General features: G+C 37.5%; 1 protein-coding gene across 2 annotated transcripts in view; it reads left to right on the top strand.

Moving 5' to 3' along the window:
• Positions 1 to 23639, top strand: part of CBLB (Cbl proto-oncogene B) — a 128211-nt gene that overhangs the window by 58355 nt on the left and 46217 nt on the right. For both annotated transcript variants that reach the window (XM_083854364.1, XM_083854365.1), the window contains exons 4-5: positions 9329 to 9475; positions 20523 to 20679. In XM_083854364.1, the coding sequence (XP_083710490.1) occupies positions 9329 to 9475; positions 20523 to 20679 (304 nt within the window). The remainder of the gene's footprint in view (positions 1 to 9328; positions 9476 to 20522; positions 20680 to 23639) is intronic.

Raw genomic sequence — 23639 nt, 5'->3', positions numbered from 1 at the left:
ATTTTGAATTTTGTTTTGGGCCCTCTTGGATAAGATTTCCCTCAGTTTCATCATTTAGCCAAACTTGTGTCTGTCTAACCAAGAGGCTGTTAAATATCTGTTAAATATCAAAAATGGGTTTAGGTACGTGAGAAGTATATAAATGGAAAAATACTCATATGGATATTAGTTTGCCAAAAGTCCTTAATGTCAGAAAAAAACTATTTACCAGTCCTGCTTTCAGAAATGGCTAAATTGTGTTGCAGATTTTTTTCCAGAGTTATTAATGTGATGAGCAGTAGGCCTAAAAAGTTTAGGATTCACTCTCTAACTATCAGAAAGATCTGCCTTGATAAAAACTATACTGTTGTAAAATTCAGTAGGTTTTGAATTATAAGTACTTTTTGCCTGTTGCTAAGAATGCTCATGAATCTCTTTTTAGTTTATTTTACTTAGAAAACATCATAACAACATTTTTTAAGGTGAATAGTCTGAATAAAAATCCCTGGAAGAAGCCTGAGTACATGTTCTGGACTGTTTCTGTGTAGGAAATTAGCACACTGCAAACCATTGAAGTGAAGCATAATCAATTGTTTGCTGCTCAGATGGGAGGCAGACCTGCACAGGAAAAGAATCACTCGGGGTGCTGCATGGCACACGTGTTTTATTGGTATTAGCACCTCAGAACCACTGAGTTTCCTGAGTTTTTTGCACGACAGCAAACTAGATGAAGCGTGACACAGAAGTAAACTACTTTCCTTTGCTGATGCTCAATTGCTGTCAGGGGGATAAGCCTTTAGCCACATCAGTATCTGCTTGAGCCATCCCTGGCCTTTGCCTGTTGTGTTGGCTGTGGCAGGATTTGTGCCAAATTCAGCCTCTTGCCTCTTACCCCTTCTGGAGTCACTCGAATTGGTTCATGTAGAGGGGTCCCTTTTCTGCACACAGCTTTGCTTGGCTCAGCACAGATGTGCTTTGTCTGCAAATAGTCTTCAAACCAAGTGATCCTGACAAGAATTATGAGGAGGAGCGTTATATTGGGAAATGTTAACACCTTTTAGTAATATCAGTTATACTTCCAGTACATGGATAGTATGAATAATAGTAGTGACCTCACTTTGCAGTGAAATTCAGGGTGTTTACTGGCCTAATCAGGTACTAAAAAATTATAACAACCACACCTGTGTCTTTAGGACCGCTTATTTTGGCTGAGTGTTGTTTTGAATATGTCTTCCACTTAAAGAAGGCTTTGGAAGATAGTGAAAGGATACTAATTCAGTCTTCCATGTTTCATATTAATTAATTAGTGTTTTTAACAAGTTTTTTTGTATTTGTGTGTTCAGTGAATTAATTCAGCTTTTCAAAGACTGAGTTTACTGCTGTTCCTGAAGAATTCTATGAGAACTTCAGTTTTATTTATACATACAGATATTAGGCTTTAGACTTAAGTCAGTGTTCAGTTAAATAATATTGGACCATTGTAGACAAATACTTCTATGGGAGGAGGTTGGAGGAAACAAGCAGTGCTTGAACAACATGATGTTACTGATGGAACCATAGTGCAAAAGCAATGGACTGTTAAAAGGTGACAAATAAAAGTAAAGAGCCAGTGTCGAGCTGTTTTTATATCTCTATATGTATTAGATTAAGGATGTTAAATCATGTATTTCGTAAGGATGATCTAGTAGGTCCATTGAAAGCCTTTGTAATAAAATCAATAGGTCTGTTAGCTCTTCGTTTATGTTGCTACTTAAGATGTTATAGGATTGACTATCCTTCACAAAGTATTTGCACTAGTAAATATTCAGATCAGTTTCGTGCAAATTTCTTTCAGAGTATCATTCTCTAGAGGTTGGGGTTTTTTTTAATGTGTAGTTTCTATCCTTCTGCATAAGTAATTAAAGGTAATAATTATGGGCAAAATTATTAAATCTTTAGCTTGTCAACACCTCTTTATCGTTGACAACTCACGTTTTGCAGACTGTTTCCTTTGTTGCTTCTTACTCCTGCCAGTACTCCTTAGGTTTTCATTTCATGGTTATATTTTTTACCTCATATACCACAGGACTAGGGAGGAAAGAAATTAAAATTGTTTAGGAGTACCTTGAGACGTTTATATGTGGATAAATGCCCCTTGGACAGAACTGGAGGTAATGAAATTTTCAAAACTTGGACTGTGAAGCCGAAAGCCCAGCTGACAAGAGCTGTTCATGGTTGCTGCTGTATGAAGCATTTTTTTTTAGCAAAAAGCGAACATAATCCTTGGATAGAACTTTACTTCAGAGATGTTGGTGGCACAGCGGCTTGACAGTTCAAAAATGAAAGAGCAGTGAGCAGACAGACTCATCAGTTTGTAGTGTCATAGACTGGCAAAACCCCTGGCCTTCTTCCTTCCTCTGTGTTTGTATTCCACTTTCTTTACTAAGCTGTTGTACATTAAGTTAATTCTTGTTTTTTTGTATAAATTGGGCAGTAAATACCTGCTATAAAAGCGAGGGCAACTGATAAGCAGTTTCACAAGATGAAATGAAATTGTGAATTCTTCAAGCATTGCCTTCTCCCATTTTAATATATTTTTAAAAATACGAGAACAAAAGGAACCAGGCCGCTGGTGAAAGTTGGTGTATCAACTAAAATGATTTCTAAGGAAAGGAAGAGATGGAGGAAAAGTCAAGGTGACATTGGAATCAGCTTTTTGTTTTCCCACACATCCTTGCCCAATCCTTACCCAAAGTCTGCCATTTCCTCCTTTGGAGTGTCCATTGTGAATAGCACAGACTTGTGCCATATTCCTTGTATCTGTCACAAAGAGGCTGATGAGAAGGCATTCAAGGAAGGATGCTGCTTTCCTACCCATGATAAACCCAGCTCTTGCAGGATTAAAAGAAAACTTATACTTGTCTCCAGTTACTTTCTTACAATTTTATATATTTTTTTTTATACTTAATATATGATAGATTTAGTTATTGGCTAAATCTTGCTGTGTTAAGGCAGGTTTTTAGGTTTTGTTTGTGTGGCAGCTTACAGATGAAGAATATTCAAACACAGCAAAGTTTAGTTGTATGTGTTCCTTCCATGAATCAGCGGCACAAGTAGGAAACGGAGCTGATGATTATTCTTAGTCTCAGGGACATTTCATCCCAAGAATAGGCTCATATACTTTGGTCCCTGAACAATACCCTGTCCTTATATAGCTTTTAAAAATAATCATTGCACAGAAGCAGAGTAGATCTGATTGCCAAATATGATGGTAGGTATTTTTTTTTCTCTGCAAGCATATTGACAGGAACCTTTGGTTTCCTTTGCTTCCTCTGAAGTGCTAAGGAATGCTCCATTGTTAAGATTATCTGACTGCATTCTACACCTGTAGATTTCTAAAAAAGAAGTGTTGGGGGAGGGATTTTTTTGTCTTTTTTTTTTTTTTTTTTTTTTTTTTTTTTTTTTTTTTTTTTGGTGGGATTGTTGTTTTGAGTGGGGGGAAAGGGAAGGATTTTTTTTTGTTGTGGGGTTTTGTTTTTTTTTTTGCTAATTCTTTTTTTCCTATGTTTCCTGTCTCTGAGAAGGGAAGTTCTGTAAGAGGAAGGGGGATGAATGAGTCAGAGTTATACTGGATTTTCAAGAGTGAACCACTATCAGCATGCATAATTTTTAGTCTTGTTCCTATGTCTTCTGGAGATCTGTAAAATTCACGTATTTCTTCAGATATTTTTCTCGTTGGTATTTTGTCCTAGACTTAGGGTATTCCTATTTGAGTCACTTATCAGTAGCTAATGGCAGAAGTATCATCTGTCAAAGGGTTTTAGGAGCAGCTATGATTGTCCTCATGGTGGCAAAATAAAAATGGGAAATAATTTTTGAAGAGCTTTTTTCACACAGTGGAACTCTGAGTCACAAAATGTAAATTCTGAACTCTGGGAGGTTGGAGTGACAGAGCTCAGAACATGGGTCTTCATTTCCCTCTTTTGTACCTGAATCACAAGACTCTATTCTGTTCCTTTGAATTAGTAACGTGTATTTTGTAGAATCTTTGAGTTTTACCACAATCAAGCATATGGATCAGAAATCTGTTTTGAATGGAACTAATTAAGTGAAATGAGCTCTGTACATGTGCTTTGGATTTTGAAGCTTTAATATTTGGGGGGGATGGATTTTTAGAAGTCAAAATAAACAGTTCACCTTATGAAATTCATACTTCAAGCTTTCTTTCATCTTAGTTCCTATGCAGTTATGATTTGCAGTTTTGCCAGCTAAGAGAGCTGTCTTTGTATGATTATTCTATGTAATGATTATAGAGGAATTATCTGTTATTTAGGAGTAGCTTGTTGTACTTTTGTGAAACATATATCTGGAAAATATTCTTAGCTGCCAACTCTAAATACTGTTTTTCTGTGCTGGGTGATTGAGTTATGTATTAGGAGCTTGGGAAGTTGGTGTATTGCTTATTACAGCAGGTGATTGTTTAACAAAGTGTATCAACGTGGATCCAGAAAGATTTAAACACTTACTAGATGCAATGGAGAAGGAAATCCAGCAATAACCTAATTTTTGGAATGACATAAATAACAGAAATATGCATTCAGACTTCTCTTCCAGACTGTTTTTTTTTTTTTTTTTTCTCCCAGAAATATTTGTCGTTGTAAAATGAAAATAATTTTCTTCATGGCCATAGTAAAATATAGGCATGAAAGTAGAAATTATATATACTTGTAGTTTGTAGGTAGGTTTAGGGTTTTTTAAGTTGCTGCAGGAGTAAGAAGTACATTTTGTTGAAATGTCTTTGTCTTGGTTATTGTCTGTGACACCCAGTACTTATGAAGGCTCAGGGCACAGATGGATGCTTTGCTTTGTGTATTTACACACAGGCTGGATCTGCCATGCGTTTTTGTTCAGAGCTCTCTGAGTCTGGAGCTCTCCAAGCATTTTGCTCTGTTCGTCCATGTACACAGGCACTAAATGCAGGACTCAGGTGTTCCTTCCACCTCATAATTCAGGCCAGTGGCAGAAGGGAACTGACACTGCCTAATTCCCTGTCCAGTCCTGTTTGCTGGACCATACTGCCTTCCAGCAAGTAAAATTAATTTTATACAGTGATTACAAAGCTGACGCAGCCAAAGCCTATCTGTTTTATTGCATGCTGATCATGCTGCACTTCGTTTTTCAGTAGACCTAGGAGGGTAGGACTCCTTCAGACTCAGCTGCTGCTGCTGCTGCTTTCGTTTGGTTTGGCTGGGATGTTGTGGTATCTCCATTATCAAGTCCTGTTTTCACATTACATATAGCTGCTATTTGAAAAGTCCTTCAGTTATTAAATCTCCGCAGTATTCTCTAGCCTCACCCCACTCCTGACAGCTAAAGAGAAAATCAGAAAATTCAGAATATAGTAATTTGCTGAGAAGTGAAGAAATGCAAAATTCTTGTCTTCAGGCTTTGGTCTCTCGAAAAGACAGATTAATATTGAAAATTTTTAAAAATGCATCTTTCTGATTAATCAAAACATGCTTTCTGATTCAGTAGATATTCACAAATTTATACAAAATAAAAATTCAGTTTCTAGTTTTTGTATCTTACGTACAAGATTCTGGAGTTGATTCAGACCATGTTGGTTCTTCAGTAGATCCATCACGTACAAAGATGTTTGGCAACAAATCATAGACTGTGACTGGCAAAATGGTACTTCAGAAATCAAGTTCTACAACGGATTTGACCTCTATGGCATTAGTTTGACTTTGTGAAAGGAAGGTAGCAAAATCTAAGCTAGAACCATAGGAAAAACATCGGCTAGGAGGTGTTGAGTATGTTGCAAGTAATATGGACAAGATACGTACATGAGACTTTGTTTTACATAAAATGCAGTTGATATAATGTCATTTAGTGTTAAAATATTGTTATATTTTACCACAGTAGCTATTATATACTAGACAATGATCATCTTGGTTCACTTTTTGCATAAAGCAGCATTGTTTGATTTTAATTTCAGAAAGGTAAAGTTTTTCTCATCAGCATGAAATCCCTTCTCTGCAGAGATAAAGATGTCTGTGCTCTGTTCCACACCTAAGGAAAGAAGTTCCACTTCTAACTGGCCCCAGATTGCCAGAGATAGTATATATTATATTATTATGTTATTATATTATAATATAAAGCCCTGAAGGCTGGCTGCTGAGGCATTAAAGCCACAGTTTCTGTATAATTTAGATGGTGTTATTTTGAGCTGCAGCTCTAATGTGATCCCTTGGAATATCTCCCTGCTGAAATCCAGTGAGTCAAAAAGGGTTTCTATGTGTTCAGCTCTTCTGCTCCACTGGTGCAATTGCCCCTTTGCCACTACATCAGTCTTTGCTGTGACCAGGAGAAGAAATCCCTTGTTACTGCAAGAGATGCAGACTGGTTTCTTTACAGTCTCATGGCAGCAATAAGACCTAAAATAGGTGCTTAGATTGAACAGTTCTTTGGCTTCCATTAGAATTATTCACCAAATTGCCAGACCTTGATGGTTTTAATTGTTTTTTCAAATAAATAGGACTTAAATACCTTGTCTTAAACTTATGAATGGAAAGTAGGATGGAAAAAATTCTGACACTGCTCCATCCGTCATATGGGGGAAAGAAGGGAATCATCCTAAGTTGAAAAATGCAGCTACACAGACTGCCAAGTCTGATAAAGTGGAGTATGTGCTTCTTGATGTGTCTGGGGAAAACCCTCCCCAAGACAGGAGAAGTACTGTGCTATGTGGCTAGACATCTTCAGGCAAGTGAAATGCCCAGAGAGGGAGAGTCATTAGCCCACCCCAGTGCCATCATCTCTGCACTGTAATTGTTGAAAACCATTTCTGAAATCAGTGAGCTGTGCATCTCTGCCTGAAGAAGGTACTGAGATCCGGTATCACATAAGGGTATCTGAGCAAAAACGGTGCAATATGTGCTTTGCTGTTCTAAAGAAAAAAATACGTCAGTGAAGTATTGAGACATGATTTATCATGGCTTTTTGATACCAAAGAAGGACTTGAGATAACAATCTCATAGAGTAAGAATCAAAATTAACAAGAAAAACCCAGATATCCTGCATATAAATTACCAGGAGTTTGCCATCTCTAGCTGTTTATACATGCTGTGATATATATTCAAGCACAGACAAGCTTCTCGTTGGTTTCACCTTTGCTGTCAGATTAAAAGAAGCTGTCTCGGATGGCAAAATATTTGTTCATATTTATACAAATGCAAGCAAAAAAGAATTTTACTCTGTTCCTTGGAATTTTGTATGTTGGAACAAAAGTGTCCTGATGCACTTAGTGACTGGTGCTGTTGTAAAAGGGAAGGAAGAGGCTTTGTGATTTAGATAGAGCCTTTGGGGTGCGTGTCTCTGCTGTGCATTCCCTGCCCACATCCCAGCAGCTGCTGGCTCTGGCCATGTCCTGTGCAGCTGTGCCCAGCAGGCAGTGCCTCTGCAGGGACAGACACGCTGCCCTCTGGGCAAGGAAGTGCCCCAGATGGCACCTCAGTGTGACTTCATCCCTTAATTCACTGCAGCCTCACAGATCCAGCAAGCTCACTAGGTGGATTTGTACCTGAAAAGAGCCCCTGGAGCACAGCACATTAATGTAGGACACTGATTGTGCCAGGCAGGGCAGAGCTTTGCTCAAACTTGCACCGAGTCATGTTCCCATCTGTCCCAAGTACAGAAAGCTTCTTGTTTAATTTTGGGTCTAGTGCAAACCCAGGAAGCCACATGAAAAAAGCTGTTGCTTGCTCCTCCTCTGCATCAGGCTTGAGTTCTGAGGAGTAAAATAATAAAGAACACATGTGTGTAATTAAAATACAAAGGAAATAGGAAGGGGAACTTTTGAGCATCATAATTATAGACATCTGATTTTACTGAAGGAATTAGAGGACTCTGAATGACTTAGCCCTATAGCCATTCTTAATCTTGAGGGAAGGGAGAGTGTATTCATCGGGGGTTGCTTTGTTTGTTTTAAATTACCTATGTTTTCACAACAACTTTATCACCATTTTCTTGGTAATAAAACCTGTAGTAAGTCTGCAACACAGAAATCTCTATTATAAAGTTCACAAATGTAGTTGAAATAATTGCCACGTAAGTGCTAAATTGAGCATTCTTTTAGGAAGACCGCAGGAAATATGCGCAGCTAAAATAAATGTCTATCTTAAATAGACTATTTCCATGTGGTAAAGAACTTATTAATAAGTCTGAGTTTATATAAAATACTGTCTTTAAACACTCTATAAATTACATGATTGATAAGCATTTTAGTGTGGTTTTCAATAAATTGTTTGAATCATTTTTAAGTGGTACTTGAGATGGTTAAAGCTGAATGGGCCTGACATACATAGGACACTTCTAACAAATTAAAATACTCCAGTGGAATTCAGAAAAATAAAAATCCTTCATCAGAAACTGCTTGGTTTCCTTTATTTTGTATATTAGCTTGGGAAATGGCCCTTTTTTTTACCACAAGGAGCATCAAGGAATCTCAAGGCATAAGCTCTTGTAAAGTTTGCTGCTTCCTTCTTTTCTCCTCCCCTCAGCATTTCCCACAGATTTTTCCATACAAAAGGATTATTTGCATTTAAGGATTCTTTGTTCTTTGCTCTATACTAGATGGGATTTCTGTGCCAAAAGCTAAGTAATTTTTGATTAACTGATACAAGCCTGGAAAATGTATGGAAATGAGATGATATCAGAGAAGCTTTTTTTTTTGCTTGGTTTTTATAAGTTAGGTTTATAATATGCTAGTGAAAGCAAGTTTTGACTAGAGAGCATATGAAAAGAGAATAAGAAGAAGGTATAGTAAGAAAAAGTTTTATTATTTTTATTCTTTTTAGCTACCATAGGAGAAAGGAGTAAACCTAGTTCTTTGCCATGTTTGTATTTCTAGAAACCTGGACTGAAATATGTTTGTTGTCACATGCAAAACTTTAATTATAGATTTTTGAGTATAAGGTAGTTTTTAAGTTTTCTTTGTTGGTTGGGGTGTTTTTTAAAATATATAAGCTGTCTAATTAGTATAAATTCTTGCTTCTGCAATGAGTAAAGGAAATAGAAACACACAAGTAATGCACAAGAAGTGTATCTGAATATGCAGTTGAGAATTCACATTTGTTCTGTTGCCAAGAAGTGGTTTTGTATTCATGGAGATTTACAATAAATATGTCCTCAGAAGTCCATAGAAACACAAACCACTCATTTGTATTTCAGTTGAAAGCTCTGTGTTTTTCTTGTGTCACACAGTGATGATCACAGAAATACACAGGCTATGTGAAATACTGAAAGATTGATTAAATTTATTAAATTCAAAGGATTTGATGTGATTTTTTTTTCCCTATTACATTTGCAGGAGAAACCTTACAAAGCTGTCTCTCATCTTCAGCCACATGTTAGCAGAAATCAAGGCTATTTTTCCAAATGGACAATTCCAGGGTGATAACTTTCGCATCACCAAAGCCGATGCTGCAGATTTCTGGAGAAAATTCTTTGGAGATAAGTAAGTAACTTTTGTAAAATCTTCAATTCTTTCTAATTATAAGCATAAAAATGAACTTTGCACAAATCCAAATAAGGGTTGGTGGGTGTTTTGAAGATAATTTCTCATCTAAGTCTTTAAATTAGCTGAAATTGCTGAGTTCATTGTTAGCAGGGTTTTTTTTCCTATGCTGTAATTTTCCAGTGCTCAAAGGTAGTTCTGTCAAGGGTACTTAAGTTCAGCCTTGCTGCAAGAAGTTTATTTCTTCCATTATAGGGTGAAGATAGTACATTGTTTTCACAAAGTATATGGCAAATCATGTCCTTTCAATATTAAATATATATATATATATTTTAATAAAAGCTCCAAAGTCTGAATTAGGAACTTGATATAAGTTTCATGGACAGTATGTTTCCTTATCTCATCTTTAACTACCTACTACAGTATTTGGTGGAATGAAGTGTGCAAAGTGTAGACATGTGATTTAATCCATATAGGAAATGCAATAGTGAAAATGTAAAAATAGGCATATGTGGGATATTTGGTTTGTTTCTGGGGAAAAAGTCCATTTTGAATACACATATAAGCTAATAGAAGATGTGCAGCTAGTTTGCTTTCTCATGTGGAATGTTTGTAAGTGTAACAGTGACATAAGAGGAATGCCAGAGGCAATAGGTTGGTGTATTTTTCTTTATAACAGAGCAGTGATTATGGTCATCAGCTCTGGTATCTTGCATAATGTAGGCAGAACAATTTCTGCAACAATCTGTTGCATCTTGTGAGCATAAACAGCTCTTTAAAATAAGTAATTTTTTTAATTTAGAATACCAGTGTAGTAGGTTGGCACTTTTGCAAATCAGTTCTGTTCAGTGTGAATTTACAAGTTTCACTTCCATGTTCTTTTTTGTTAGTCTAAACACACTCACTGTCAGCTTTCCTCTTTCTGGGTTCATGGTAGTGTTTTCTGGTAATTTCTTTCTCATGTAAGTAATGTTAGAGTGTGATGAAGTTGCTATATCAGTCCTCTGTTTTGTTAGAGAAAAGTAATTTAACCGTGTTCCGTGTTACCCATTTTAATGTGAATATAATTTTCAAAATAACTTCAAAAGTTCAGCTAAAGTTTTCTGAAGGATTAACTTAAGTGACATGTAGGGTTCTCTATCAGACAAGGCTTTTAAAAAACATGTCAGTCAAGAAAAGAAAAACAGGATCTTTGATGAAATGACTAATGATCATGTTTGTTCAGTGTTGCTATTTTTTCTTCCTCTCTTTTTCCCCTTTGCTTAGGAACTCTCAGAATTTAAATTTCCTTGTGGTACTTCTCTTTTCCTGTTGGGCTCTGTCCTTGAATGACCTTTAGCAGATGTCTTGATCAGGAATTGTGTTTCTGTCATTGGGATTCACAGATCTCCTCTGCAAGCTGCTGTTTCTTTCTGTCATTTCATCTGAACCAGTTTCCTCAGCTCCCCTGTTCGCTGTGCTATTCCTCTTTGGGGCTCTTGGCTGACTTCTACTGTCTGTGTGAGAGTCAAGAGATTTCCTTCAAGTTTCCTTCCAATGGTCTGGTCCTGCCAATTTCCATTGGGAATCGACACAATCCATAGGTATTTGAGGTAACATATTAGTAAGTTTTTATCAGAACAAGGTTGATAAGGAGAATATTTCAACTGCATCGCTTCATCTGAACAACTCAGCTCTACCCTTGTCCTTTACTTGTGCACACTTAACTCTTATCTCTTCTGACTCATCTCCTGCAGCTCCTGTTTCTAAAACCTTTCATGGCCCCAGAGCTCTTGCCATGACTTTTCTAGGCTGTTTTTTCCTGCTTATGCAAATTTCTGCATATAATGCAACTTCATATATGAACTTTCCATACAAACCCTCTGACCTCTGCTCTCCCTTGTGTACTTTGATAGGGTTATTTTGTGTTTGGATTTTTTTGTTTGGTTGTTTTTTTTTAGGGAGGATGACTGGATGTTTAGGTTTTGTTGGCTTTTTGCCTAAAACATCAATGTATCAAAAAAGTGTAGGAATCAAGGCAGTTTGGTGACATCCAGTTAAACATATGTATCTTTGGTTTTGTAGTATAGCCTGAAAAATTTTTTTGAGTTATTTCTGGTCAGGTGCTTTACTTTCAGACCAAGTAAATAAGCACTGTTACTGCTGTTCCCAACTCTTCTCCAATAAAGTGAAGCTGGTTTCATTGCCTGTCTTCCAAGCAAGGAGCAGTAGATCTGTGCTTGGCAGCCTTGCCATTATCTCAGGTTTAATTAATTGTGCTTAAGTAACTATAAAACATGTAACAGCATATATGGCAAACAAACAGATGAGAAAAAAGTTTCTTGGCATTATGTTTAATCTCTTTGTTAAACAAAATGCCTGAAGCTTCTTAAACATTAATTATTTTCTAATCCTTTTAGAAATATATGGCAGATATGCCTGTAAGCCACATCCTTTACAATGGGCCTGTTGTGACAAATTAGTTTGCAAATATGCTGGTATCGCTTCCCTAAAAACAAAGCCTGCATAAAGCTTTTGCAAACAACTCATAATATGTTCCTCTAACCTGGCTGCCTGAAGGCAGGCCCTAGGACTTTCTAAAACCCCCAACTCTCCTTGGGCAGTACAGTGAAGGAGTACAGGGTGGAACTTGATTCTGTGTTCCCTGGCTGCATCTCTGTTTTACAGGGCAAGCCTGGACCCCTCATTTGTTTCTGAACAGCAGCCCTTACTTTGGGTCACTGACTAACACTGCTCAAGATTACAGCATAAATAAAAAGTAAGTTGTGCTGGATCTTGGCTTCTGATGGTAAACTGTAGTACAAAAAAATGTTTCTATTGCAGTTTGATCTGATTGGAAGGCAGAAATTTGAAGATTTAGATTAACTGGTGATATTTTCAATGTAGTATTATCATGAAAACCTTCCTGTTTCTAAACATAATGAATCGGTTGCTTTTTTATATCATCAACTCTTTGCACTCATTACTTTCTGAAATACTCAGTTTTTTATTTTTTAATTTGAAATATTTTAAGTAGCAAGAAGGTCACCAATGGTAATTTATATTTTTAGTTGACTGTTTGGCTTTCAGTTTTTGAAAATGTGACCTACACTTCCGTTTACAGAAAGCAACAAGTTACGGTTTGCTGAGGGCTGAAATCCAAAACATATAGTTTTCATGAGTCCAGTTTGTACTTAAAAAAAAAAAAAATAGGAATGATTTTTTTCCCACTGCTCTTTTGCAGTGAATTGGGAACTTTTAATTTTATTGGTTTCATTTGTGTCTGTCTGAACACTTGCTGCAAAATTGTGCAGCTGCAAATAAGTTTATTTATCTTGTTACTAATAATTGTCATAGTCTGCAATCTTTCTTTCTGTGTTTAGAGCTAGTCAGGTGAAAATTCATGTGGCTTCAAACTTAAGAGCAAAATAAATGGCTAAGCTCTTTCTAGCTTTGGATGTCTTTTGAAAACACTGTGTAGAACTCAGCAAGCAGTTTGAACGACTTCCTCAGAGCAAAGTGCTGATTTAACAACATATTCTTGGCCTTCGAATACCTTCTCAGCTTTCACATTTTTGGTACAACCCCTAAAAAACCCAGTGGTTGGAGAAGCTTATCTGGGAGAGAAGGTTACATGAGAGCAGCAGATAGATCAATGATGGAAATCATCAACCCTCACACAGGCAGAAAGTGTAAAAGGAGCACACAGTCAGAGCCATTACAATTGTCAGGTTTTTCCAGTATTGCATGTTTCAGAGGAGAATGGGAAACTTTGGATGTTACAGGATGTTTGCAAGGGATCTGGAGACACTTATGTGGGCTTTAAGAGTGTATAGAGAGGATTGATAAATCAGGGTGGGAGAGAAGTAGATTGTGATTGTCTGGGTGGAAGGAGAAGGGTGCCAATAGCTTTATGAAGAAGAAGTGGAGGTATTGATTTCTCTGCAAGGATGAAGTAAAACTTGTATCCAAATTAGGGGGTAGGTGAGGGGGTCAGCAGCGTTCAATAGAAAGCTCAGGATTATTTTGGTATATGGATTTTGTCAAGGAAGCTGACAGAACAAAGGTATCAGGGAGATGGGGAATAGACTGTTTGGATTTGCTTTCTGGAAACAAAAATCGGGAATGAGTGAGAACATTCCAAAGGCTGAATGCCCAGAGTAGGTTGTCTCTGGTATTTTCACAGACTATGTGGAAAAAGAAAGCCTCTTGAAGAATATAAAAGAGCTGACTGAAAAAGAACTAAGAAATAAATTGATACAAGCTTTACCTATACCAAGAAAACTTGATTGTGTCAAAAGCAGGAAAGTGGTGAAGTTGAGTTTTTTCTGAATTTGTAGTGATTGCTTGAGTACAATGATTGGAGCAAATGGTTTTAGTGGAGTGAGTCTTTACCCCTGGTTCACCATTATAGTTGTGCTGAAGCAAGTGCTAGTTACATGTACAGCTAAAGAATAATGTTCAGTGGAACTGTGAAATTGTCAGGCATGTAAACAGCAGCTACATTTGTTTACAGGTACCTTAGTAACCCCCCCAGTGGGTTGTAAATATGCAAACGAAACACAATCTGATGGCATCTTCATTACCAACATTTTATTACTGTATAGTGCTTGATGAGAATTTCCCTTGATTTCTCGCTCATTTTCATAGCACCTTACATATTTTACTGGTTTTGTGTTTGTTGTTGGTTTTTTTGTTTGTTTGTTTGTTTTTTTGTTGTTTTGGTTTTTTTTTTGAGTAGAAAGGTGCAAAATGCCAGAGGGAGCAATCCTGAACTGAGAAGGGAGAGTAGGCAAGATAAGCTAACAGATTTTTCAGCTTCTGAATTTGAAAATGACAGAAGTCATGCAGGGCCTGGGAACTATTGAAATTTGCTACACAAATTTTGATTTGTGGCTGTCTTCATGTTGGAGAATGGGCCAGCAGCAAAATGTCAATATTCTTAGATTTTCATTTTTTCCATACTTCTGCCATTTATTTAACTTTTAAGCTTTTTATTCTTTATTGTGGAACATTAAAAATTTTAAAGCGTTTCTGTTATTGTTTTCAGGTAGATTGAATTCCCTCCACCTTTTACTTGCTGAGGAAATAGAAATTCTTTTACTGTTCAGATCAAAGACATAACTATTTTAATGCTCCTGTACTTTTTTTCTAGATGAAGCCTGAAATGTATTTATTTTTTATTGGAATTTATGAAAAAAATGTGGCTATTGATTTCTCTGTAGCAGTTAAAGAGTGCATTTCAAATTGATATTCTAAACTTTGAGTAGCTGTGGTTCTGCTGTGGTCAGTGCTTTTTGGCTCAGGATAGAACAGACTCAGCCTCAGTGGTTTGGGTTCACAGAAGAAGCAGTAAAACAGGCAGACCACAATGAACAACTTATCTGACAGTTAAATGTTTCCAAGTTCAAGAGACCTCAGATAAGTTAAGTTTTAACACCTTGTTAATCCCCTTAATTTATTACTTGATTTTCTGTTCTTGCTGCTGATAGTGCCCAAGAGCCCCATTACTGCCTGAACAGTGTAAAAATACAAACTGAAGAGTTGGTCCTGGCCCAAAGAGCTTCAAATCTAAGTATGAACTGAAGTGTAAAGGGAAGCCAAAGACAGATGAAAGTGGAAGAGGCAGTGATCCAAATGCCATTGCCTTCATCAATGTCAAGACAGACAACTGTTTTAACAGCAGGAACTTTTAAAGAGGAGGAGATGAACAGGAACGGGGCTTTTGGAGTGTGATTCCTTCCTCAGCTGATCAGTAGCACAGGCTTATTGATAAACTTGTTTAAGCTGGAGCTAGAGAAGCGGGTACTGTTCTCTGGGCCCTAGTGAGAGGGGAATCTCTAGACCTCTTTCCTACAAATGCAAGATGAAAACATTTGAGTAAGACAACAGGTAATGTTATAGAGAAGAGCAAGTCAGTAGAAAGTTGCAAGACAGGATTAGAAAATGGGGAAGGAGAGCCTTCACAGCTGTTCTGGGTAACTAAGAATAAGGTAAAATTTCATATACAAAAGATAGAAGAAAGTTCTGATGCTTGGCACATGAGACTGTGAGACAGGAACACATTCTCCGTGGACAGGAAGGAGAGGCAAGTTTTAAGTATAAAAGGATATGCAAAAGCACGAATATGCTTTAAGTTTGTGGTTAGAGATCAGAGTTGAAAGTATAGAGAAGTGTATCCCTTCAGGGACACTTGGGGAAATACAGAGTTCCTGTATCTCTTAAGGAATTTGCTGTCTCTTTAGCAATGTCCAGTTACACAGCTTTGGAAGTGGCTTTTTTTGGTGGTATATTTTCTCCATTTCATAAGGCTGATTTTCCCTCTTTTACCTTCTCTGTTCTCATTAGATTCATCTGTATTTGTTCGGAATAATGTCACTATTTAGCAATTGTACTGGCATGATATCGCAGAATTCCTTTTGTCCCTTAGGATTGATTTTCTCAAGCCTTCTGTGTGTCAATTATTTGCTTTGCAGTTCAGAAGCAATGGAAACATGTGGCCTCTCACTTAAAACTGAAGCAGCAGTCTTAAGAAAATGTTCTTTTCAGTGGTGATAAGTCAAAATCCACATTGCTCACTGCAGATTTACAAAGAATGTTGTTTCTATCTGGGTCAGTATTTGCTTGAATATTTTTGAGATTGCTCTGAAAACAGTAATGGCCTTTTCATGGTGTGTTTTTTGGCAACGTTTGAGAGAGTTTCTTGCAGACAAAAATATTCCCTGTAAGTGTAAGTTATCCAGGTACATGTTTACCTCCCTAGACATTCTTGTGGTCTGCCCTGATTCAAAGGGAAGCAGTCACTTGACATTCCAGGATAGCTGCATCTCTGCAGTTGTGCACGAGTGTTGTACTCTACGTGCTCAGGAAATATATGCTTCATCTCTAGGTTTATTTTGATGTCTTTTGCCTTTTTTTTTTTTTAATAATGTAGCAACATTTGGAGAGTTTAGAAAATACCATGTACACATGAGCAGGGCAGGAAGGAAGAGAGGACCTAAATTCCTCTGCTAAATTGCTTGAAAATCACATGCTAGACACTAATCCTTTCCTTTAAGCATATGGAAGTTGTGTGGGTGGTGTTTAAAACACTGTACTTGAGATTTATAGAGTCATACTTTTCTTTGATGTGTGCCAACAATAGTAAATAGATACCATCCTATATAACAGTGCTTTTAAAACCTTATGATTCAGTTAGAACACTTTTGAATTCATTATTTTTCAAATACACTTACTAGATTTATTATTGCAGGAGAAAGGGAGAGAGAAGTAGTGTCATTTAGAGAGGCCTGTGGAGAAATGGCTTATTTCAGGGTTTTTGACAGGACTCTTTAGGAAAACAGTCCCAGGGTAAATACCAAGATCCAGATAGTTTTGTTGATTTGGGAGATGCACAGAAAATTTCCTCTTAAGGAAATATTTTTAAGGATCATTTGTTTTATTTTGTTTTCTTTCCTTGAGCTGGCATGCGCTTGCTTCTACTCTAATGATGAGGAAAGGCAGTACAAAGACATGTTATGTATAAATAATTTCCTAAGAGATTGGCAGGTAGAGATTAGAATTTCCCTGTAAAAGGTCCTTCTATTCTTTTACTGCTGTTCATCATGCACACTGTGGCTTTCATATTTTTGAAATATTTTTGTTTCCTTCTAATATTATCTCTCTGAAGATTTTTGAACTGATAGAGAGTTGCAATAAATTAACATGTAGCACAGTAACAGTGTGTACCTGTAATTTAGTCAATTCCCCCCTCCATGTATTAGAAAAATAGTTACCAAGCTCCTGTTTGTAACGTGTCCATAGGCAGTAGTGCTGTAACCTTTAGGCATCAAACCTTTGAGGGAAGTACAGTGACTGTTTAATACCATCCTCTCATGTGAGAGACTCCCCAGAACATTGTCTCAGCTGGAGTCAGTCATGGGCACTTCTTCTACAAGGGTTAGCTTGTGTAACTACAATCAAATACCTGAAATACTGAGACCTGCTCTTCCTCAGCCTGAGTCTGTAGACAACTAATGTTCCCAAGGCATCAAATCACATCTTTCTGATGAGCTGAGGCAGAGCTGACTGACTCATCTCTTAGACAAGTGCCCACAGGTTCAGTCTAATAGCATGAGGCATGTGCAGAATATCTGCCAGCCTGTAGTGCAAGGTATCATTAGGACATGGTGTAACAAATATTACAAAGACAAAGATCCCTGAAAATATTTACAGGAGGTGCCTTCTATGGTTCAGGAGCTGAATGTGGTAGGCAGTGATTTAATTGCAAACAGGATTTTATTTTTTTCTTTCTATAAGGACTGGTGTTTTATATATGTAAACATATGTATATATTTAAGGAACAGTCTAAACATGCCATTAACTAGGACAGTCCCAATCTCAACCTTGGTCCTGTTCTCTTTTCCCTTCCACCACCTCTGCCACCAAAGTCCAAATTAAAATAACTCTTTAGACTTGAGTCATGAATTGGTGCCTTCTAAGGCCGTGTATCCCCTAAAACACATGAAAGCAAGACAGTGAAATGTTAATTCAAACAGAAACTCAGCTTGCCAGCCATCTCTGAAAGCTTCTTTCAATGCTGTGTGAGCCCTCCCCGATCTCTGCCAGAGGATGTGTTTCTCAGGGTGCCTCAAAGGTCACCGGGGTTTCAGTGGTGGAGGAGCAGGAGGTGAGGACAAGGCAGAAATCTTTACCTTGTGGAGACTCAGGAACACCTGCATTTAGTGGGTGTGTGCTGTCTGCAAGGTCGCAAAAGAGCTCAGCGTATGTGTGGATGAATTAGAGAGAGGTACTGGTGGACAAATGTCCTTGGCCGTTTCTATTTCAAATTATTTAGGAATGATGACTATAAAGTAGCTGCTGAGAAATAGGAGTTAATAGGTTTCAACAACCAATTCACACCTTTATTTAAAGAAAGCAGAAGATAAAGGACCTATTCCTCGAAGCTGCAAGAAAAAAAAAAAGCCTACTGAATTTAGTGTATTTTAAATTTGGGTCACCACTATTCCAAACACTTGTTCTTGGAGAAATCCCAAAAAATAACTTCAGATATTATTTCATTAGCTAATCACTCAATTTCCAGCATCTGGTTTCTGTCTTAGCCAAAGTGCTAGCCAACAGAGCTCTAAAGACATACTTTCCTGAAGACTTTTGTTTTCTGTGTTGCTGGTGGAGTTTTGGGGGTGCAAGGTGTTAGTGAATAGATAGCCAAAGATCCTATTTATTAATTGCATCTAATTAATTCCATCTAAGAAACTGTCTTGTGCAAGGCATGAAAAACCAGTTGTTAAGGTGTAGTATGGCTGTGATCATATCTGATAAATGCTCTATAGTTTTGTGGTTTTTTTTGTTTTAGGGTTATTGTCTTGACCTTTTAAAAACTCAAAGCAATAAAATTAATGCCACCATCCCCCCCTCAAAAAAAGAAAAAAAAACAACGCCAAAAACCCAACAAATAACAACCAAATAAAAAGCTCACAAAACCCACAGTCAACCCTGAAACTTTTCTAACCCTATTTCAGCATGGGCACAGTGCTCTAACTATTTAGGGTGGTTTATAAAGAAAATCAGAAAACGTTTTGAAGCCATGGTTACAGGAACTAAATAAGCAGTAGGCACTTGAACTAAGACAACTTGAACACCACAAAAGCATCGAGTTTTCTGGGTTTTTTTTTTTCTGAATTTAATGCAATGTTTTATTCTCTCTTTACCCTAATGAAAATTTGATGTGCATTCTTTCATAAATGGCATCTGATGTGGTATCTCTCTTGAGCTCTTTGTGGTTTCCTGTTTTTCATATACAGATGAAAGTATCTGCTGAGATCTATTAAACTTCCCATTTTGTCAAGCCTGCATGTAACAAGTGGATTTCTTTGCACTTAGAAATGTAGTGAATATCTTATGCAACAGAAATACAGGAGTGTATCTTTAGTGTTGTACTTCAAATTATTGCTTGTTTTTATTTAGAATAAGTGCATAGTATTTGTTACATAGAACCAACTTAATACCCTTGGTTCTCCACCCCTCCCTCCCAGTACTAAATAATTAACATTTGTGCATGAGAAAATAGTTAGGAAAACTAAGGCAGTTTGAACTAATAAAATTTACAGGAAATATTACTGAATTTGTGAGGCCTGTGTCTGTTGATTTAGCAGTTATTAACAAAATATCACTATGAATGTGTGAGATCTTGTCCTGAATAATTATGCTTTGGTTAATTAAAATGTTTTTAAAATACCATATAATCTGATCTCAATGCGCAGCTGAACATTTTTAAGAGGTGTTATAGCTTGGCAAAATTTGTATTTGACCCTAATGGCACAAGAAGAGTTGCTGTTGTTGAGAGTGATAAGATGGAGCACATTGGTGTGATCAACCTCATCCCAGTTTCCAAATAGAGGTACTTGGTTGGGAAAATAACTAACCTGCATTGTCTTCAGCTATGCAAATAAAAACCGAGTCTGACAGAACATGGCTTTGTGTATTAGAAAGGATAGTTCTAATTCCCTGGCTATGAAAGTTAATTTAGCATTTAATTTGGCTTTATGACGGGGCTTGGGCCACTCTTGGTGGTATCTGGTTGATTGCTGACATGTTACTTGACCACTGTTATGAACTTCAGCTATAGCAAAAATCATAAGTGTAGATATTAAATTGATGCTTATCAATCTGGGAAGGGAGGCTGTGAAGAAAGGAGTGCTTTAACAAGCATAGAGCTGCTCCTTTACATTATCTCTGAAAGGATGTGAGATTGTTTGCAACACCTGCTTGGTGTAGGGTATTTTGGTTTCTGCAGAGTTCTTTTTGTTGTACTCCTAAGGAGACTTGATTATTTATCATTGTGAAATGAATGACACTTCAGCTGTGTTTAAAGGAAGGTAAGCCACTTTTGTATTTGCTTAGGCTGCTTTCAGGAAACTTAATATGTCTGGGTTTTTTTTCTCTCTGTAGAGAAACAAAATTAATGCTACACTTCATTCCTTTAAAAGTTCAGTTTTGATGTCTAAACGAGGTATCAAATCTAAAATATGTTATTTCATTCAATCTGTTCTTTCTACCTGTTTAACAGAACTATAGTGCCATGGAAAGTGTTCAGGCAGTGCCTTCATGAAGTTCATCAGATTAGCTCTGGTTTGGAAGCAATGGCTCTTAAATCTACTATTGACTTGACCTGCAATGACTACATTTCAATTTTTGAATTTGATATCTTCACTAGATTATTTCAGGTAAGATTTGAAAATTTTAGATACTTGTGTGGATTTGAGAAGCTTAGTGCCCTGAGGCAAGGAAGCAGGTTTTTTTAAAAACCGAAAGAACTAAATCATTATGATTTAGAAATAAGTTGTGCATTTCTTTTTGTCCTTCAGAGGTGTTTGAGGCAGCTACACGCACATCTGAAAAACTGAAAGCATCCAGCAACACCTGCTTCATTTCTGCACTCATCTAGTGTTAGTACAATAGCTTTGTGTTTGCTGCTTACGTATTTTTCTCTATTTTTAAATACGTTGCTAGAGGTGTAGACCTCCCAATAATCAGAGTTTTAGTTGTATTTTTTGTTGTGAATTTGTATCTACATACTTGAAGTGTTTCTACAAACACATAAAGACAGTTGCATGTAACTTTCTTTTAGGTTAAATATGGGCCTAATTTTTTTCTTTATGAATGTATTTTTGCCATTAATGCTTTGTTGCTTATTAACAGTAAGGAACTATATTTGGGAATAGCATTAATTGTATTACTGTTAATATTTATCTGAAATAAGCTTGTCATGTATGTCATGTGACTAATTTAACCTCGAGTCTCTTCTACAGAACATACTTAAGGTATTTTAGTCAATATAGAAGACTACTGATTTGCATTCATATTAGATGTACTGTTTCTGAATTTATCACTTGGGATTTTTTTTTTTTTTGGATATAGAAACCATTGAGATATCTAATAATTTATTTGATAATTTATGTTCTGACCCATGTACAGTAGTTAACTAGTACAGAGCCAAAAGTTGCTCTAGGAAGGTTTAGACTGGATATTAGGAAAAGTGTCTTCACTGAAAACCGTCAAGCGCTGAGGGACATGATATAGTGGGAAACTTGTCAGTGCTGGGTTAAAAGTTGGACTCAAGGATCTTGGAGGTCTTTTTCCAACCTATATGGGTATATCATTATTCTTTAGCCTGATGGAGATACCTTCAAAATACCAGTTTTACATCAAACCCCAGGCTGATGTTTGGTCTGTTTTCCACATTGTCCTGTGCCAGTTGTTGCTTAGATGTCCTAGTTTTCCTCTTGTGGGAAAAGGTGCCATCATGAAGTTGATAGTAAAATCTGGCAGGAGGGAATTAATGATTTTAGTAATACAGAATTTTGATTTTGATTATCAGGACTCCATTCTGAGTCAAAACAGTGTCACAATTGTAAATGTTAATGGTGTCAGTAATCTCTTTTTAATACAAGCACAAATATTGGTCACTTATTTTCTTTGTGAGGCCATTGCTGGTTTGATTCATTACTGTGCCTTGTGCTGGAAGAAGGGATCAGCAGTATTGGTACACATAAAGAGAGATGACTGGTAAGGGTTAACTTTTAATTCAGCAGAGAAGCAGAGAGATATGTTTTGCCAAACAGATTAGGTGCAAAAAGTGCGTAACTGTTGAACTGAACTTGCACTGAACCTGGTCTGAGAACTTCTCCCAGGAGGTTACATTTTACTTCTCTAGTTTTTAAACAGCTTCTGTAGCTGTGTGTGCATACACCCACAGAGAGCAAATCCCAATTAAGTAATCAAAATACTGTTTTGCCAACTGTGGGTTATGTTACAGAAAAGCTGCATTTGTAATGGTGTTTATTCACAGAAGAAAGCAAGACTAGGGTTTGTGGAGATCCTGTGAAAGTGAAGTTGCTCCCCCTGCCTCCCCACTGTATGTATGCACAGCTTTAAGTGCTGTGTTCCCTGACCAGAGAGAAGCTTAGCAAGCAGAATATATGGATGCTCTGCAGGAACTTCAGTCTGTTACTGTTTGGTGTGAAAATACTTCCATTGAAGAGAAAGGGAACAAATCTTGTCCCATTTAGCACTTCTGCTCTGGTAAGACTCTGTGTACACAAGGCAATCTATGGGTTCTTTCCTTTGAATGATTTGGGTTAGAAGAGGCCCTAAAGATCATCTTGTTCCAATCCCCCTGCCATGGGTAGGGACACATTTCTACTAGACCAGGCTGCTCAGAGCAGACTTTCAGGGACTTTCAGGGATGGGGCATCAGCTGAAATGTTGTGGATCAACTTCCCTGGGCACTCTGTTCCAGTGCCTTCATTACACTTAGACTGAAGAATTTCTTCTAAATTCTAAAGGTCTAAATCTATAGTTTTCAGCTTGAAACCATTCTCCCTTGTCCTATCGCTCCAAGCCCTTGTAAAGTCTCTCTCCAGTTCTCTTGTAGACCCCTTTAGGTACTGGGATGCTGCTCCAGGCTTCCTTAAAGCCTTCTCTTCTCCAGACTTGAATAGTCCCAACTCTCTCAGCATTCCTCCTCTGGACTTGCTCCAGCCTGTCCACATCCCTCCTGTGCTGGAGGCCCAAAAGCTAGGTGCAGTTTTCCAGGTGGGGTCTCACAAGAGCTGAGAAGAGTGAGAATCCCCTCCTGTGCCCTGCTGGCCATGCTGCTTTGGGTGCAGCCCAGGACATATTTGGCTTTCTGGGCAGTCAGTGCACCTTGCTGGGTTGCGTCCAAGCTCTCCTCCTGCAGCACACCCAATTCCTGCTCATCAGGGCTGCTCTCAATCCATTCTCCACTCAGACTGTACTTGTGCTTGGGATTGCCCCAACTCCATGCAGGAGCTTGCACTTGGCCTTGTTGAACTTGTTGAAGTAGCTGGCAGGATGCAGTGTTAAATCTAGGACTGGGGTTGGTTTATTTTCTCCTCCATGCTTTTGGACAAATTTAAACACTTCGGGTTTCTTATGGCCTCTTTGCTGGAACTTATCTTCTATTCCATGTGTCCAACTTGATGAGGTATTAATTTTGAAAAGGTATTCATCTGTGTTTAGTTAGTGGCTGGGGTTTCCCTGGGAAATGTGGTACTCTCAGTCTAGTCAGGATATCTAGAATCTCAGTGTTAGGATAATCTGCTCAAGCATGTCACACAGGCATTTCATCTCTGCCTGATTAGCCCTTAGAAGTTCTTCTAAA

Source organism: Zosterops lateralis (genome assembly GCF_965231275.1).
Source record: "Zosterops lateralis genome assembly, chromosome: 2".
In the NCBI taxonomy this organism is placed as follows: domain Eukaryota; kingdom Metazoa; phylum Chordata; class Aves; order Passeriformes; family Zosteropidae; genus Zosterops; species Zosterops lateralis.
The sequence above is the reverse complement of the archived record's forward strand: the minus strand, read 5'-3'. Positions and strand labels throughout refer to the sequence as shown.